Source organism: Ursus maritimus, unplaced genomic scaffold (genome assembly GCF_017311325.1).
Source record: "Ursus maritimus isolate PB19 unplaced genomic scaffold, ASM1731132v1 scaffold_2, whole genome shotgun sequence".
Classification (NCBI taxonomy): domain Eukaryota; kingdom Metazoa; phylum Chordata; class Mammalia; order Carnivora; family Ursidae; genus Ursus; species Ursus maritimus.
In genome coordinates, this window is record NW_024424452.1 from 37,429,187 (window position 1) to 37,445,452 (window position 16,266).

The window sequence follows — 16,266 nt, forward strand, 5'->3', positions numbered from 1 at the left end:
GGGCGCGGGCGCGGGGCCGGAAGCCCGGGTCCTGGCCGCGCCCCTGGGCCTCGATCCGCGTCCCGATCCTGGCTTGCGTCGTCCGTGGTGGCGCTCCCGCTTCCTCCAGTAGAAGAGCAGCGTGTTGTGGAAACCACGCCGCGGCCGCGCTGTGGACTCAGGCTGCGGCCCAGGCGAAGTCCGTGTTCCGGCCCGTGATGCCCCCATCGCTCCGCTCTGACTGCCCCGCGTGCCCGCGGCCAGGCTCTGTGCCCTCCGCTGGGGCGCGCCCAGCGGCCGGCAGCGCGGCGCCATGGCAACGCGGGCTGGTGCCGTGAGCACACAGAGTGCGGCGCGCGCTAGGGCCTGGGTCCCGCGGGTCCGCCCCGGCGACTGGCGCCATAGCAACGGGCGCCGGCGGGTCTCTGGGCTCCTGAGGGCACGGAGGAGCCTGGATCCTATAGCCTGCCTGAAGGGGTTATGTCCACGTCGGAAATGGCCTCAGCTTCTATACGTTCATTCATTCATCCTGCAAATATTTGTGTAGTGTCTAGTCTGTTCCAAGTACTGGTCCAGGTGCTGGGCAGGGCGGGGCACAAGACAGTTCCTGACCTCCTGCCTCTGCTCACTGTCCAGTCGTCAAGACGGAAATAGTAAAAACAAAACAAACTGGTGGGGACCGTGAACAGGGCGCGGTAAATCCGGGAGGCCTCCTCGAGGAGGTGACACTTAGGCAAAGGCTTGAAGGATGAGGAGTCAGCTGAGGAGGCCAGTCAAGGCCAAGGCTGGAGGTGGGCATGGGCAGAAAGGCCAGTGGGACAGGACCTGGGGAAGGTGGTGAGAGGAGATCAAAGGTGGGCAGGAGCACACCGAGGACCTCGTTAGCTGCCATGGGAGCTGGGAATTTAAGGACCATAGGAAGGTGCTGGACAATCCCCTTTATGTTTTGCGAAGATTCCTCTGGAGGGTGGATTTCATAGTAGCTAGTGAGGAGCACGGGCACAGGGTGGGGTGGGGGGAGGCAGGTGTCCAAGGGATAGATGAGCCTGGGGTCTATGGAGAGAGAGAATGGAAAGGAACCAGGGTAGCAGGGGCTGTCAGTTGGGGCAGGGAGGGGGCCTCAGTACCCTTCTAGGAGGTCCCTAGCTGTGAATAAACAGGCCCTCTCCCAGTTTTTCTCCTTGTCCTTCAGGGTTGAAGTGTCTGCCCCACCCTGGACCCTGCCAGGCCAGCTGCGACCTGAGCACGGCCCGCACTGATGCCGGGGGGGGGGGGGGGGGGGGGCGTGACGGCTAGGCTGAAGGCACTCTGCAATTCAGGCCTATGTCAGCAGGTGTTCGTTGCCTGGGCCAAGACCAGGGAAGGTTTGAAGGCCGCTGTTTGGACAGATGCACAAAGGCCCTTTGTCAAGGCTAGGGTGATTTCTGGGAGGGATGCCCTCCATGGACAGCTTAGGGTAGGAGTCCCAACACAGAGCTGGTGGCCCCAGCAGCAGGAAGAGCCCATATATACCAGGGTTGGATGGAGCTCTGGAAGTCTTCCCTATGAGGAAGCAGGCCAGGAATGTGGGGCACCTGAGCGCACCCTGTTGGGGAATTCTAGAGTCTAACCCCTCTTCACCCCAGTTAGTGGGGGAATGCTGACTCCTGACCTCAGAGGCTGTGTTTGCAGTAAATTCTGATAAATCATGAATTCAGAGGCAGCTCTCAAAACTGTCCTAGTCACTCCCCCCCCCCCCCCGGTGCCAGTGACTGCAGAGGGACCCTCTTTGTCCTGCCCAAGTCTCCCCACCACAGGGGAACCTCTGGGGTGAGCCTATGAGGTCCACCCCTCCCCAACACATCCAGAAAAACTGACATTAATTATCCATTTAATACAAATTTCTTCCTCTGGGACTTGGAAACATTAAGAGACTTTTCCTCCAATGTGAGTATTAAGCCAAATAAAGTCCTTGGTTCCTGATGACAACTGCAGTCAGCTTCCCAGGTGAGTTCCAAGACAGAGCCATGAGGCACGCCCTGGAGGAGGCACCGCACCGGGTGTGGGAGAGCCGGGAGAGGTAGGCCAAGCCCTGCGGCACTTTGATGGCTCTTCCTTTTCCTCCTCCTCCCGTGGGCCAGACTTCTGCGTGAGGGACTCAGGCCTCAGTCCCCACCCTCCACCGCCTCTCTGCCCCACCCCCCTTCCACCTCTCAAGCCCTGCGTTCCTGTCCCTCTACCCAGAGCCTCTGCTTTGGGAACAGTGAGGAAGTGGGGAAAGACCCAGGGGCAGGGCAGCCATACAAGGATCTGGCAGGTCTGGGGTGTTCCTGGGGAATTCCAATCAGTCTTCCGGGTGCCCGGGAACCCCCCCTCCTCCCCCCCCTCCTGCCAGGTGTGAGCCAGGACGCAGTGGAACCCTTGGCCACACCTTGACAGCTCCAGAAGCCCAGGACCGTGACCCGTGAGACACAGCGATGGCAAGCTCCCGGTACCCGGTGTCAGTGTATGCTGCGGCCCTAGTGCAGACAGCAAGGCTTCAGGTATGACCGGGCGGGGTCCCTGCCAGCCCCAAGGAAGAAGGAAGGAATTCCTGGCCCAGCCTCTCCAAGGCGCCCCCAACCTTTCTCCCAACAGACATTTGCCTTCTCTGTGCACTGGTCGGATGACAGCAACACCTTTGTGCGCAGGAGCTGGGATGAGTTCAAGACGCTCCAGGTGAGTGAGCTTGGGGCGAACCCAATTGCCCCTGCTGCCCGACCCACCAATGGCTCCTGCCTGGGCATTTGCCCTTGTGCCCGAGAGGGCGTCCAGCTCCTAAGACCCCCATCCTGGCAAGGAACCCTCACCCTCCCAAGAGAACCAGTGGACTCTCAAACCAATTCGCTGGTTCTCCCTTAGAAGACCCTCAAGGAGACCTTCCCGGTAGAGGCGGGCCTGCTGCGGAGATCTGACCGCGTTCTCCCCAAGCTTTCCGGTGAGGCTGTTAGGGAGGTGGCGAGGGATCCCAGGAGGGGCAGGGGAGCCAGCGGCCTTGTGGAGGGAACCCTGTGGCCGGTTCCCACAGTCCGTTCCTGTCGTGCCTGCAGACGCATCGCTGTTGGTGCGCAGGGGGCGCACGGCCCGTGGCCTGGCGCGCCTGCGGCTGCTGGAGACCTATTCTCAGACGCTACTGGCTGCAGCGGTGCGTGTGTCCCGGAGCCCAGCGCTCACCGGCTTCTTTGCACCGTACCCCCTGGACCTGGAACCTGCGCTGCCCCCTGGCAGGTGCCTGACTCGTCCCAAACTCCCTGCCCACAAATGCACTTGGAGGATGGGGGAGGGACGTAGGCTGGGTGGACTGGGGAGGGGTGGCAGGCCCTCACCACACTTCCCGCCCGCCCCTCTTCCCAGTCTGGTGATCCTGCCCGCTCCTGAAGAGCCCCTAGCTCGCCCCATGGACAACCTTGCCATCCGAGACCTGAAGGCTCAGAGCCTGCGCTGCCTGCAACCCTTCAGCACCCAGGACACACGGGGCCGACCTTTCCACGCACGGGCCCAGGAGATCCTAGACGTGCTGCTGCGACATCCCTCAGGTGGGGCTGGGCAGAAGTGAGAGAGCTCGCCCATCTGCCCCCAGGACCCCAGTGGGGTTGGGGGGTCTGAAACTCCACCCACCTCTTGCACACAGGCTGGTGGCTGGTGGAAAACGAAGACCAGCAGACAGCGTGGTTTCCTGCTCCCTACCTGGAGGAAGCAGCCCCGGGCCAAGAACCACGACCCCTAGGGAGTAGTGGTAATTACCCATCCCCTCGAGCCAAGCCAGCCACCACCTGCAGCAAAGCTGAGTCACAGGAAACAGCTGAGCGAGCGCGGGACATGGGGACAGAGTGTACTTGGTCCCCATACTGAGTGGGAGCCCCAGTGGGTTTCAGTGGTCCCCATTATCAGGGGGATGCCTGAAGGTGGTGACTCCATGGGAGAAGGAGATAGAGAGGTGGGCGCCTGGTCCCTGAGGCCCTGCAGTGACCCCCAAATGCCCACTCCCAGGGTCTCAGTTCTGTGCTTCCCAAGCCTATGAGAGCAGCAACGCCGATGAACTGTCAGTGCCCGCGGGGGCGCGCGTGCGCGTCCTGGAAACTTCAGATCGTGGCTGGTGGCTTTGCAGGTGTGCGGGGGTGGGGCGTGCGGGCGCGCGGGGTTGGGGAGGGCCAGGGTGGGGGGTTAGGATCCAGCACGAGCCAAACCCCGCCCTCTTTGCAGGTTCGGCGGGCGCTCAGGTCTCCTCCCCGCTGTGCTGCTGCGACCGGAGGGGCTGGGGGCGCTCCTGAGTGGGTCACGGCTCCACTGCAAGGAGGACAGTGAGGAGGACAGGGTGGGAGAGGCCCAATGCTCCCCCGAGATCCCTCAGGCCACAACCCTTCCCCCTACCGTGCCCGCCCGCCCCCCGCTGAGCGCCATCCGGAGCCGCTGCTGCACCGTCACCCGCAGGGCACTGGCACTGGAACACAAGGACCCCCTCGAGGGTGTGTGCAGCTGCACGGAGGGCCGGCGGAAAGCTCCAGAGCCCAGGGATGACTGACGCCAGCCACGCCCGGGGGAGGAGTATTTGAGGGTGGGACTCCCGGCTGGCAGTGCCAGGAAACCATACTCTCCCATTTCCCGAGTAAAGCTCTTCGGGCTGAGGCACGCCCACCCGGTGTCTGTGCTGAGAAGCAGAGCCTTCCGGGTCCTGGCCAGGCGGGGCGGGAGCTGGGGGCGGGGGCTGGGGCGAGACACAGTCCACACACAGAGTCTGGATAGAAAAGGACAGTTTCTGCCTGTTTCAGAGAGCTGAGGGAGCCAGCGCGGGGGCCGCAGGGAGGGGGGGCAGCTTCATGCTGTGCCACAAGAAGTCCAGGAAGGTGGCTGCCTGGAGCGTCCGGCTGAGCCGCTGAAAATGCCGCTCTGGGGGAGGACACAGGGACGTCAGGGGCTCTGTGGGGCCCAACAGCCGCTCTGCCCCGCCCGGGGCATGCCCACTCACCGGTGTAGGGCAGCAGGGCCTCGAGGGAGGCCTGCATGCCCTGGTAGGCCAGGAGCTCTTCCGGGGCTTCGTGCCGCAGGAGCACCCCCAGCACGGCCTGCGCCTCGTGGCAGTGTCTCGAGTTGGTGTTCCACGTGATACAGAAGCGCAGCAAGGCCTCTGCGGGGCACAAGGACAGTCAGACCTGCCTCCTGCCTGCCCTGCCCCTCTTGGCCACTGACCCGCCTGCCCACCTGCCCCAGACCTTTTTGATCTCGCCGCAGCCGCAGCACCGTGGCTCCCAGCTTCTCGCAGGCCTCAGGGTCCCTCCGGATGGCTGGGGGGGTGGGTCGGGAGGGCAGAAGACTGAGCCCCAGGGAAGGGCACGAGATGGACCCAAGACCACCCCCCACACACACCCGAGGCAGCACTGACCCTGGATGACAGTCAGCACAGTGTGGGGCCGGTCCAGGGAGATGGCCAAGCCCAGTGCCCGCAGGTACCGTTTCTCATGGAGCAGGTTGTCCAGCTCTTGCTGCCTGATGGGGAAGGAGGGAAGACAGGGTCACTGGGGGACCTGGCTGGGACTGAGGGCGGAGCCACCAGAGGGCTGGCTCAGGAGTCTGTAGCCTGGCCCTAAGTCTCCACTGGTGGTGAGCTGTGTTGTTGCTCCCAGCCTCAGTTTCCCCACACGATAAAGCAGAGGTAACGCCTGTAGGCCCTACTCCCAGGGTGTGATGTATGGGATGGGAGCCAGGCGGTTGGCACTCAAGGGGACTGGGCGGGAACCCCCAGACTTACTTGACCACTTCCTCCTCCCGCCTGGCCTGCTCTTCTGCCTGCTCCACCTCGGTCACATCCTAGGGTCAGAGTGAGGTCAGACGGACACCCTCATGCAGCCCTGCCCACACCCCATGCCCCGCCCCCCCACTTCCATACCTTCCAGAGAATGACGCAGGAGTCACTAGCTCCAGTAACGGCGCGATCGTCCAGCCGGCTACAGTGCAGCCCCCAGACCTTGTCCTCATGGGCGTCCAAAGTCTTCACACACTCATTGTTTTTGATGGTCCAGAGCTTCACGAGACCATCAGAGCCGCTGGGTTTGGGATTGGGAGGGGCTCAGTGCTGGGGCCCATCCTGCAGCTCATCTCAACCCCTATCCCCAGTCTGCTCACCTGGACAGCAACTGGGTACCACGGCTTACAAAGGCCACCTTCAGCACGGAAGCATCGTGCCCCTCGAATGTCTGCAGGATGGGGAGGGGAGAACGTGAGACGACACCGGGCAGCAGGGCTGGGCCTGGGGGGACTGGGGCGGGGTGAGGGCACCTTACCTTGAGGCAGCTGAAGTCCTGCAGTGCCCAGAGCTTGACGGTACCGTCAGCTGAGGCTGTGGCCAGCACCTGGTCCATGGGTGAGAACTGGACACACCAGAGGCCGCGCCGGTGGCCCGAGAAGACACCCAGCAGCTGGCACTGTGGCAAAGCCCAGAGCTTGGCTGTGCGGTCCTGTGAGCCTGTGGCCAGCAGCTTGTCGTTGGGGGCAACAGCCACACTGTTGATGTGCTGGTGATGGGAGCAGGTGGCAGCTCAGACCCCCATCCCGGCAAGGGCCCTGCCCTACCCCTACCCGTGCCCCAGTGTGCCATCACCTTGTCATGGCAGCGCTGCGTGGCCTGAGCCTGGAGAAGAACAGGGCCGCTGTGTGGGGCCGGGCCCTTGGACAGCAGGGCTTCAGGGACGGGCCACAGCTTCACAGTGCAGTCCTGGCTGCCCGTCACCAGGAAGGTCTCCTTCAGCCTGAGGCCAGATGTGGGGGAGGGGAGACACCTGCTGAGCCCCAGCCAGACCAATCCGCCAGGTCATCATACCTGGGCCTGCAAGACCATGGTCCCGACCAGATAGACTGTTCCAGAAAGCAGACAGCCGCTGTCACCCCCACACACCTCTGGGACTTGTCTATTCGAGCCCTCACCACCCACCCTTGGTCCACCATACCTGATGACTTGATCGCAAGACCCCAACCCTCCTCCCAGCCCCTAGCAGGGAATGTCTTTTCTACCCAAGCCTTGCTCAGTGTCATTCTTTCTGCCCTGAAGCCTCCCCCCCCTTTTTTTTTAAAGGTTTTATTTGAGATAGAGCAAGAATGAGGGACAGCATGAGCAGCGGGGAGGGGCAGAGAGAAAGGGAAAAGCAGGCTCCCCACTGAGGAAGGAGCCTCACTCGGGGCTCGATCTTAGCACCCGGGATCACACCTGAGCCAAAGGCAGATGTTTAACTGACTGAGTCACCCAGGCGCCCCGAGTCACTCCCCTTTTATTCACCCAGCCCCGAGACCACGTCTGAGAAGACCCCACCTCTAAGAGCAGTTAGGGGTGTCCCTGGCATTCTGTTACACATCCCTAGCCTGGAACCTCAAAGACCAAGGCTGAAGCCTCCCCCTCCACATCTCCCTGAGCTGGAACCCCATTAGCAGGGTCTGGGCCTGTGCAACACCATGGACCCCAGCCCTGACTCCCTACCTAGAACAGCAGATGGTGCCCACGCTGTGTGTGTGCCCGGAGCCCTGAGCCACACAAGCCACCTTGCCAGCCTTGTTCATCTTCCAGATACAGATGCTCTGATCCTGGGAATGAAAGGGGTGAGGAGAGGCTGGGCTGGGCTTCCAGCACGGGCACCCCCTACCTCCACAGCTCTCCAGATGCCTCACCTTGGCACAGCTGGCAAAGAGCCACCCCTTGCGGAACACATCCAAGGCCAGGACAATGTCTAGGAGAAATTACAGAAAAAACAGCCATCAGTTACAGTAGAAGACAGCATTCCAGTCCAGGATGGAGTGCTGGGGGCGTCAGCTCAGCACCCTGACCTGTGTGGCCGTGGAGAATCTGGCAGGCCATTGTCTGCAGCTCAAACACTTTCAGGCTGGGGCTGTTGGAGGCCACGACAATGTGAGAGTCCTCGGGCCCAAGGAACCGGACATCCAACACCTCCTCGCTGTAGCCGGCAAACTGTGGGGGTGGGGCCGGAGGGACACAAGCCGGAGTCTGCATGAGTGGAGGGCTGGCACCCCTGGCTTTGGGCCAAGCGGGGGCAGCGCTCACCTGTTTCTGCAGCTGCAGGGAGCGCGTCTCGTAGAGCAGCAGGTTGTGGTCGGCAGTGACAGAGAGAAGCAGGCCGGCAGAGCGGGCCAGAGCGCAGCGGGTCAGCTCCTGCCCGGGGCCTGGCCGCTGCCGTTGGGTGTGCACACACTGCCCAGAGGCCGCCTCCCACACTCGCAGCACGCCTGTGAGGGGACACGGGCCGCTGCCACTCCGGTCCACGGACCTCCCCCAGCCCCCGCGGCCCACCCTGGCCTGGACACACACACCTTGGTCTCCGGCTGTCAGGAAGTGCAGGCGCTTGGACTTCACACCCAGCTCAGGCGCTGGCTCCTCTGGTAACAGCACTGCAGCTTCCACGCTCTGAGGATAAGCGGGTTAGAGGCAGCAGCCCTCCCCCCCCCACTGGCCCGGCCCCCTGGCATTCCCACCTCAAACACTGGCACAGTCCTCGTGGCCTGGTGGCTCCGCAGGTCCCAGACGACGCAGATCTTGTCGCGGCCTGAGCTGGGGGTGCAGGGGAGAACAGCCACCTGAGTCCTCAGTCTCAGCTGTGGCCCTCCCCTTCCTGCCATGGCCTGGGTGGGTGGCCGCTGACCTAAGCATGGTGTGGCCATCAGCGCTAAAGGTCAGAGAAGTGACGGCACTGTAATGGGCAGTCATCACTGCCAGGCACGACTGGTCCTGCAGCGACCACGCGCGGATGGTGGAGTCCGCAGCGGAGGAGAAGAGCAGCAGGCGTGCGGGGTCCGGGTGGAAGGCCACCAAGCTGCAGGCAGGTGGGGTGCGGCAGGTGAGTTGTGCGGCCCTGGGCATGAGGCCCCATCCACCCTCTGCTGCCTTCTACTCACTGTACGACACCTGGCGAGCCCCGAAAGTGGTGTGTCCCATAGTGCCGCACAACATCCCAGACACGCACTGCCCCGTCACAGCCGCCTGTAGGGACGTGTTTGAAGTGAAGGGGCTGGTGTGCCTGAAGACCCCTAACTGTGTGCCCTCCAGGGGGCCCAGCCGCCCAGCCAGGGCCCTACCTGTGGCTAGCAGTGTGGAAGTGGGGTCAAAGGCCATGGTGGCCACAGGGGCTGTGTGTATCGCCTTCCATAGGCGGGTGATGCTGCCCTCTCGCCAGGCCCACTGAGCCAGAAGCAGTGCCCGGCTGGCTGTTACCAGCACCTAAAGAACGATGCGGTTCAGCTGGGAGAGGAGAGGCATGACCATTTACCCTCAATGATTCCAAGTTTGGTTGAAGTCCTCCTCCTATCCCTGCCCCACATACCTCATCGTCAGGGCTGAGATCAAAGGCAGTGATGTCCTCCTGGTCCTCCTAGAGGCAAGAGTCAGCACACAGAGCACCATGAGAACAGGCTGCCCTCCACACTAGCCCCTTGCCCTGGCTCTCCCCATCCTCACCTGCTCCAGGCTCCGCAGCACAGCCCCTGAAGCCACGTCCAAGATGTTGACTCTGGTACCACAAATGCAGAAGAGATGCTGCCCCGTCTGGTCCAGCTGGTAACAGAAGGGTCTCAGCCAAGATAACTCCAGCCCCCCCCGCCCCACCACTCTGCCCCTCCCTGGGCTGGTACCTGCACCTTCCCGCCCTTGTAGAAAGGCTCGATCTTGCGCTCAACAGCATAGCTAGAGAGAGAGCAGAGGAAAGAGTGAGTCACCCACCCCTTGGTCCCCAGTGCCCAGCTCTGTGCTGGGTGCTCTCCCAGAGCTCAACCCAAAACGCCCCTGTCCTTGAAGAGTTCCCAGGCAGAGGCGGGGAGACGGGATTGGAGATGGCTCTTCTCACTGTCCTCTTCTCTCTTAGCAGCACTGTGAGGTGGGTGTGACAGAGGACACGAGACCCAGAGCTGGGTGGTGATTCACACCAGTCTCTGAGGCAGTACAGGGAGTGCAACAACCAGGTCTTCCCAGATTTCTCCCCCCTCCACAGCGGAGTAGGCCAGATCTCGGGGGCCCCCTGCTGGTGGTGGGAGGCCTGGGTACCAGCCCAGAGCAACACCCCCCTCAGCAGCTTCCCTCTCAGGTGCAGCCTGCCTCCTCCCCAAGTAGCCCTCATTTCTGCAGCCTCATGCTGTCCTCGACCCTCCTCTCTTGGCTGCCTCCACGCTGGTCCAGGCCACCACACTGTCATCTGGACAGGTGCTCCAGCCTCTTCGCCAGGTCCCCTCTCTACCGTCTTAAACCCTGCTGCCAGAAAGGCCTTTCAAACATAAGTGTTTATAACACTACCCTGCCTTAAAACCCTCCCCTCTCCTTATGTGTTTCTAAGACCCTGACTTGGAAGAGCCTCTACTGCCCTTTTGTGTCACACAAGCTATTGCCTGTATGTGGCTTGGATCTCTCTTCCCAGATTTCACTGGTGCCTGGCTAACTCCACCGGGGGAAGCTTGGCTACCAACATGAAATGGAGCCCCCAAACGTGGAGCCCCGGTCACTGCCACAGAGATGTTCTTGACCCTAGGCCTTTCCTTTGGCATTGCTCACCACTCCCACTGATGGAAATGAGCTGCTTACTATGCTTACTCCATCAGACCGAGCTCCATGGCGGGGAGAAGTCCGGTCTGTCCTGGGCCCTGAGCACTTGGGTTCACCAGAGTCCTTGGAGACCTGAATCAGCCCAGGATTCAGGGCCTCCAGGGCCACAGCCGACCCGCCCATCTCCTGACCTCTCTTCCTGCTCCATGTGGAAGAGGGACAGAAGGTGAAAGCCCACGGGCCGCCGGCTCCAGAGCGGTGGTTCTCCCAATACCTGAGGATCGGGGCGTCCCGCTGAGGTCCAGGACCAGCCTTGACTTGTGCTCAGCCCGCCCCTTCCTCCTTTAGAATTTTTCATCCATAACCCCCAAACCGGCTCCTAATTTAATAACCGACGCTGGATCTCCCACTTTGTAATAACGCGACCAACACCACTCCCGCGGGCCAGTTCATACACCGCCCTCAGGCTCTCCCCAGGCCCGAATGGGCGCCCGGTGCAGGGCAGGCACGTTTGCCACTCCGGCTGTGAACCCCGTTCCCTCCCTGCGCGGCACCCACAGCCGCAGCGCCCCGGCTCACTTGGCCTTGAAGCGGCCCACTCCCGCCACGGGTTCCGCCATGTCGCCGCCGCCGCCGCCGCCTCGTGAGGGAGACAGGGCCGCCGCTCCTCACTGCCGGCGCGCCGCGGATGCCGTCACCGCCCACGACTCTGTGATGTCATCAGCTGCGCGCTCGGCGCCATCTTTGCTGTGGGCAGTGCCTGCTGTGTCGGGAAGCGGAAGCTGGTGGAGGCGTTTCTGGCCTGGAGGAACGGGTGTAGAGCCGCGTGGAGGCGTCTTGGGGCTTCGGAGTTGGCGGACTGCATGGCACGGGGTTTGCCCGCTGTTTGCCTTTTAGTGGAAATTTTAAAAAGGAATCGTAGGAAATGTTTACTAAAGTAGGCATTCTGGGATTTGGGTACAAGCGCAGGCTTGGGTGTGATACATATCGCAGGTCAATGAATAAATCGGGTAACTTAAGAGTCTCTCAAATATTTATTGATCACATTCTATGTGCGAAGCACTGTTCTAGACATTTGGGAGGCATCAGAGAAGCGGGTGCTAGAGGAGAGAGGGCTGGCGGAGGACGGGCAAGGAATAATTGGGAGCGTTCAGCGGTTAGTGCCATGGAAAGAACAGATCAGGGCAACGGGTGGAGCGGAGTGCAGGAGGTGCACCTTTAAGGGTGGGGGGGGGAGGTAGGGTGTCACCTGAGCGAGTGAGGCAGGGACTCCTGTGACTGTTGGAGGGACGGTGCTTGTGGCTATAGGGAGTATGGAGACTATGCGGGCAGGATGTCAGAGATAATGGGCGTTCCCTGGGAGTCATTGTGAGGCCTGGGCTTTTCCTAGTTCAGGGTTTTGAGCTGTTTGTGTGACCGGCTGGGAGGTTGGGTAAAAGACTGGTAGAAGTAACAGGAAGGAGACTGTGAGGGTATCAGGTAAAACCTCTGCGAGGAAGAGGCATCTGAGAGAAAAGAGACCAGGCAAACAGAGAGCAAGGAGAAGAGCCTTCTGGGCAAGAGCGGCCCAGGGAGAAAGGCCAGTGTCCCCACGTGGGGAAGGCAGTAGTGCCTGGAAGGGGGACCGGTGGCAAATGGGATAAAGCTGTGAGGCCGGCAAGCACAGAGGTGGCAGGGCGGGCCAGGCCTGGGCTCTGCTTTTATTTACTCCTCTATTTACAAGGTACCTTGGCCCTGGGCCCCCCACACCTCCACCCCAAGGCTGCCTTCTGGGGTGGCCTCGGCCTCCCCTTGCGGGGCGCCCACGAGGAGCGCTTCGTCCTCCAGGAAGTCTCCGAGCTGAGCCAGCTGCCTGCGGATGAGATTGGTGGTGCGGTGCACTTTGCGCATGCGCCGCAGCAGGCCCAGCACCAGGGTCCGGCTGCGCTCCTGACGCTGGCTCCAGGCGTCGCGCAATTCGCGGTAGCAGTTGTGGCGTGCGCGCTCTATGGGGCCCAGGGTGGCCCCACAGCCCAGTGGGCACCGCTGCTGTGTCCCACTTTGACAGTGCTGCCGGTGTTCAGCCAGGGCCCCACGTGGCACCCGTACCGTGCAGCCCTCGTTGGGGCAGGCCTGCAGCTCGAAAGGGCAGGAGTCCTGGTGCCCCCTTCGATGGGCCAGGGGGCACGTCACCAAGCAGCCAGCTTCCGCGTTCTTGCACTGAGGGTGGGGGAGAGCACCATGTGAGCCAAACGAGGTCGGAGTTGGCCAGAACTGGAGCGGCCTACTTTACACAGAATCCCCCATCCATGATGTTCTTGAACTAAGAGCCTGCCAAGCTCTAATGGCATCAATGATGTGGAGGGGGAAATAGTTGGGCAAATGTTTGGAGGTGGGAAGAATCTAGACCTCTGGGAGCAGGTGCACAGGGCCGAAGACTTGGGGTGGGGTGGGGGCACAGACACATGGCTGGGTTGATCTTGCAGTTGTACACAAGCCAACTTTTTTTAATGTTTCCTCATCTGTAAAATTAAGGGACTGGGGTGATGGCCAGCACAGCAAACACTTCATCCTCTAAAAATCCTGTATAATCCCCATTTTACAGCTGAGCCCCTGGGGCTCAGAAAGGTTAGGTAACTTGCCCAAAGTCACACAGCAAGTAAGTGGTAGAAATGGGACTCAAACTCTGGCAGGGCTGATGACCCTGAGGCTGTAGTCAGTGTTGCTGGAGCAGAAACACTCAGTTCTGAGGATAGGATTCTCCTTACCCCCTCTCCTTGCTCTGTCCCTCCCCTGGCAGGAGCTACAAGGGTGCTGGGAGTGGGTGCTTCAAGCTACCTTGACTTCCAGGCGGCCAATGGTCCTCCGGAGTTTATTTACATGGACCATCTTTTTCCGTTTCACCTCTTTCCTGCAGCATGGACAGGTCTTCTGTCTAGGAGGCAGGAGCGTGGGGTGGGGAGTGTTGGGAGTGAGAAGGGACCAAGAGACAGCAACACACCTTCCCAGGTGGTCCCTTCTCTCAAGCTGGAAGAGGCATGAGGACTTCACGGGGAACTCAGATCTGAGGGGGGCCACGGGCTGTAAGTACTACAGGGTGCAGGGACACACATACTTCGGTGTCCTAGATTTGGAAGCTGACTCTTATGCCCATTGTGACCTAATGCTTGGTCCACCTTCCTCTCTGTTCCGGGCCATAGGAATGGACACAGCCCTGCCCTTGTCCTCCCAGCCTCTTGGGTGCCCACTAGCACCTGGCTAGCCACCGGAGGATGCATTTCTTGCAGAAGATATGGCTGCATGGCAACCTCACGGGCCTCTTGAGAACCCCATGGCACACGGAGCACAGGAAGTTGCAGTCGGGAGGGCTGGCGAAGAGGTTGAGATCATAGCCGCCACTCTGCAAAGGCCAGGCCAAAATCAGGGCCTGGCTGGACCAGGATCCAGCCATTTACCCAGAGGAAAACCCCAGAATGGGGAGGTGGGCCATGAGAGCCCCAAGTGGAGGGCTGGGTCAGCACCCACTTTGAGGGGGTAGCTGTGAGGGTCAAGACCCTCCAAGACTACCAGTCCCCAGCTGGAGAAGCTGGCCTTGGCCTGGAGTTAGACCTGGCCAGAGCCCTCGCAAAGATTGGTTTCCTTGTCTTGGTTTGGGAGTCTGCAACCCACTGTTCACTTTCTCAGGGTGAGGAATGGGATCCAGCTTTGGGCAGGTCTCAAATTAGGAACACATTTAAGGGCCAGAGGCAAAAGGGTCCCAGGCTCACCATGATCTGTGTCTGGACGGCAGCTCCACTGACCCCCAGGGCTCAGGAGCCTCCATTTCACAGCAAGAGTGGGCCGACCTCACAGTGGCATTGTCTAGCTCAGGCCAATCACAGCCCTGGCTCAGTGCCCATTGGGATCCTGTACCATCTGGCCCTTGCTCGTAGTTGAGGGATAGGTAGTCTGGACCTGCCCGTCTTGGGAGTGGCTGACAAGTAATCCCCAAGCAGCACTAGGCTGGGAACCAAACTTCTGAGGACTGTTTCCCCAAAGCTGAGGCTTTGGCAGGAGTGCAGGCATCATTCCCTTCTCCCTCCTCAAATAGTGCTGCCCAGGCCAGATCTCCAAGAGCCCAGGAACTTTTGCCATTGACCCACCATCAGATCTCTTAGGATCTAAGACTCATGGAGCTAGCTGCAGAGTGCAGATCAGGAGGGAAGTGAGCACCAGATTCCCATGCAACCTGTGGTTCCACCATAGTGGAGGGCCGACTCTGTGGGAAAGCCTTCCAGAGTAGATAGGCTCTGACCACGTGGGCAGGCCTCTGAGAAGACACGGGGACATCAGCCTCAACCTGGGAAACCACCATGATCCCACACCTGAAGCATATAACAGAGAACCGCACGTTCAGCAGCACTAGGTACCAAGCTCACCAAATCCTAAAGACCCTATTCCCCTCCTGAGAGCAACAGGGGCCAACAAAAGCAAGCCCTTCAGGTGGGAATCTTACACTCTCACTCTTGGGTTAACTTTAAAAGTAAAAGTTATTTCACTGGCAAAAGTGTGTTTATTTGGGAATAACAGAATTGCAATTCAGAACACACAAACTATGGCAAAACCACAAGCAAGCCCCCAACAAACAAAGAAAAGAAACTTTATTTCATTAAGAAAAAAAGTTGGGAGGGATCTATTTGCATCAAAGTCCACTGGAGAAAAACAAGAGTTCAGGGTGATGACTGTTTCTTACTGGCTGAGTTGCAGGAGTAATCCCTACATCCTTCCCTGTGGGGCTCTGTAATTGACGTTGAGTGGTAGGACTCCCCCTTCTAGCCTCCCTACTCCACCTTAGGGATGTTTCCCTTCATTGTCACACTTGCTAGTGGGTTGGTGGCCCAGCCCAACTGCCCTCAAGCTCAAAGGTACTTTATCTGCTATCGTGGAAGCTATGAGGTGTGTGAAACACACCAGGGTTTCAGATCTGGCCCTGCCACTCACGGGATGCCACGGAGGAGTCACCTGCCAGCCCCCGGGCCCCAAGTTGTACCCCTCTGTGGCATCCGATGCGGAGGTGGCCTGGCCGGCAAGAGGAGGTGTCCCATAGGGTCTCCCCTCCACTGCATACCTTGCTCCCCGCGCCCACATATGCACCTCCAAGCGGATGGGTGGGGGACCAGGAACACCCCCAACGTGCAGGACTCAGACCGACAACTTTACTCAGAGCTCCCCTCTCCCCGCGGTCCTGGCGGCGTGGGCCTCACGGTCGGAGCGTCCTAAGGGGAAGAAGGCAGAACATTTCACTGTCTTCCTACCTGATTCCAAGGGATGAACATTTTAGCAATTATCCAAGCAGTCATGGAATGACAAACAGTCATTTAAAAAAAAGTAATCATCTGATGGGTGAGAGAATCCAAATTAGCTAGTTTTTCCTTCAATTTGTGCTGTGTAAACTATCTGATATCAATGCACAGGGGAATAGGATTCCATATTGTTCTCCTTATACGTTTTTTTTAAAGAATATTTTTTAGAATATTCTAGAATGTGTGATGGGTGGTGATCACTTCTCCCAGTATGGATGAAACGACTTTGCTCAGGTGATCAGTGAGTACCTGAGAAACTCCCAACTGTCTTACTATTAACACCTTCTAAAGGGGTCAACGACCTTAACTTGACAATAGCAAGGCCTCCAGTGTCCTGTGAGTCTTCTTTGAAATATGAAAGTGCTTTCTCAGCCTCCCTTTTTCCTCACCTCCCCCAACCCCATGGTATATAATCAGCCACCT

At 59.9% G+C, this 16,266-nt stretch overlaps 3 protein-coding genes across 4 annotated transcripts; 1 reads left to right on the plus strand and 2 right to left on the minus strand.

The window, feature by feature from the left end:
- Nucleotides 1–1,288: 1,288 nt before the first annotated feature.
- Nucleotides 1,289–4,639, plus strand: NOXO1 (NADPH oxidase organizer 1). Of its 2 annotated transcripts, XM_040635538.1 has the most exons (9): nucleotides 1,289–2,038; nucleotides 2,398–2,501; nucleotides 2,596–2,676; nucleotides 2,860–2,935; nucleotides 3,048–3,225; nucleotides 3,352–3,533; nucleotides 3,629–3,733; nucleotides 3,988–4,105; nucleotides 4,201–4,639. In XM_040635538.1, the coding sequence occupies exons 2-9, from the start codon at nucleotides 2,436–2,438 to the stop codon at nucleotides 4,517–4,519; spliced, it is 1,125 nt and encodes a 374-aa protein (XP_040491472.1). In that variant the 5' UTR covers nucleotides 1,289–2,038; nucleotides 2,398–2,435; the 3' UTR covers nucleotides 4,520–4,639. The 2 variants fall into 2 exon arrangements, with proteins under 2 accessions (XP_040491472.1, XP_040491471.1); XM_040635537.1 differs by having other exon boundaries at nucleotides 1,289–2,501.
- Nucleotides 4,640–4,737: 98 nt separating this feature from the next.
- Nucleotides 4,738–11,243, minus strand: TBL3 (transducin beta like 3). Its single transcript, XM_040635536.1, has 22 exons — nucleotides 11,102–11,243; nucleotides 9,622–9,673; nucleotides 9,449–9,544; nucleotides 9,315–9,362; nucleotides 9,070–9,211; nucleotides 8,890–8,974; nucleotides 8,637–8,807; nucleotides 8,470–8,545; nucleotides 8,308–8,401; nucleotides 8,042–8,223; nucleotides 7,807–7,948; nucleotides 7,651–7,709; nucleotides 7,463–7,566; nucleotides 6,593–6,740; nucleotides 6,276–6,506; nucleotides 6,118–6,188; nucleotides 5,882–6,038; nucleotides 5,744–5,802; nucleotides 5,378–5,481; nucleotides 5,208–5,279; nucleotides 4,964–5,122; nucleotides 4,738–4,884 (listed from the first exon to the last, which is right to left on the minus strand). Exons 1-22 carry the CDS (start codon nucleotides 11,140–11,142, stop codon nucleotides 4,763–4,765), a joined length of 2,415 nt encoding a protein of 804 aa, XP_040491470.1. The 5' UTR covers nucleotides 11,143–11,243; the 3' UTR covers nucleotides 4,738–4,762.
- A 294-nt stretch (nucleotides 11,244–11,537) lies between these two features.
- On the minus strand, nucleotides 11,538–13,952 carry RNF151 (ring finger protein 151). The gene is given in 4 exon segments (XM_008697078.2): nucleotides 11,538–12,268; nucleotides 12,270–12,721; nucleotides 13,340–13,436; nucleotides 13,756–13,952. Coding segments are annotated over 4 exon segments (780 nt in total). The 3' UTR covers nucleotides 11,538–12,234.
- Between the last annotated feature and the right edge of the window lie 2,314 nt (nucleotides 13,953–16,266).

Bases quoted from the DNA above. Each gene is read 5' to 3' on its own strand.
- NOXO1 (XM_040635537.1), top strand. From the start codon at position 2,436: ATGGCAAGCTCCCGGTACCCGGTGTCAGTGTATGCTGCGGCCCTAGTG. The intron at 2,502-2,595 runs GTATGACCGGGC...TTCTCCCAACAG, and splicing joins TGCAGACAGCAAGGCTTCAG to ACATTTGCCTTCTCTGTGCA. The intron at 3,226-3,351 runs GTGCCTGACTCG...CCCTCTTCCCAG, and splicing joins CCTGCGCTGCCCCCTGGCAG to TCTGGTGATCCTGCCCGCTC.
- TBL3 (XM_040635536.1), bottom strand. From the start codon at position 11,142: ATGGCGGAACCCGTGGCGGGAGTGGGCCGCTTCAAGGCCAA. The intron at 8,975-9,069 runs GTAGGGCCCTGG...ACGTCCCTACAG, and splicing joins TTCCACACTGCTAGCCACAG to GCGGCTGTGACGGGGCAGTG. The intron at 5,280-5,377 runs GTCAGTGCTGCC...CCACCCCCCCAG, and splicing joins TGTGCTGACTGTCATCCAGG to CCATCCGGAGGGACCCTGAG.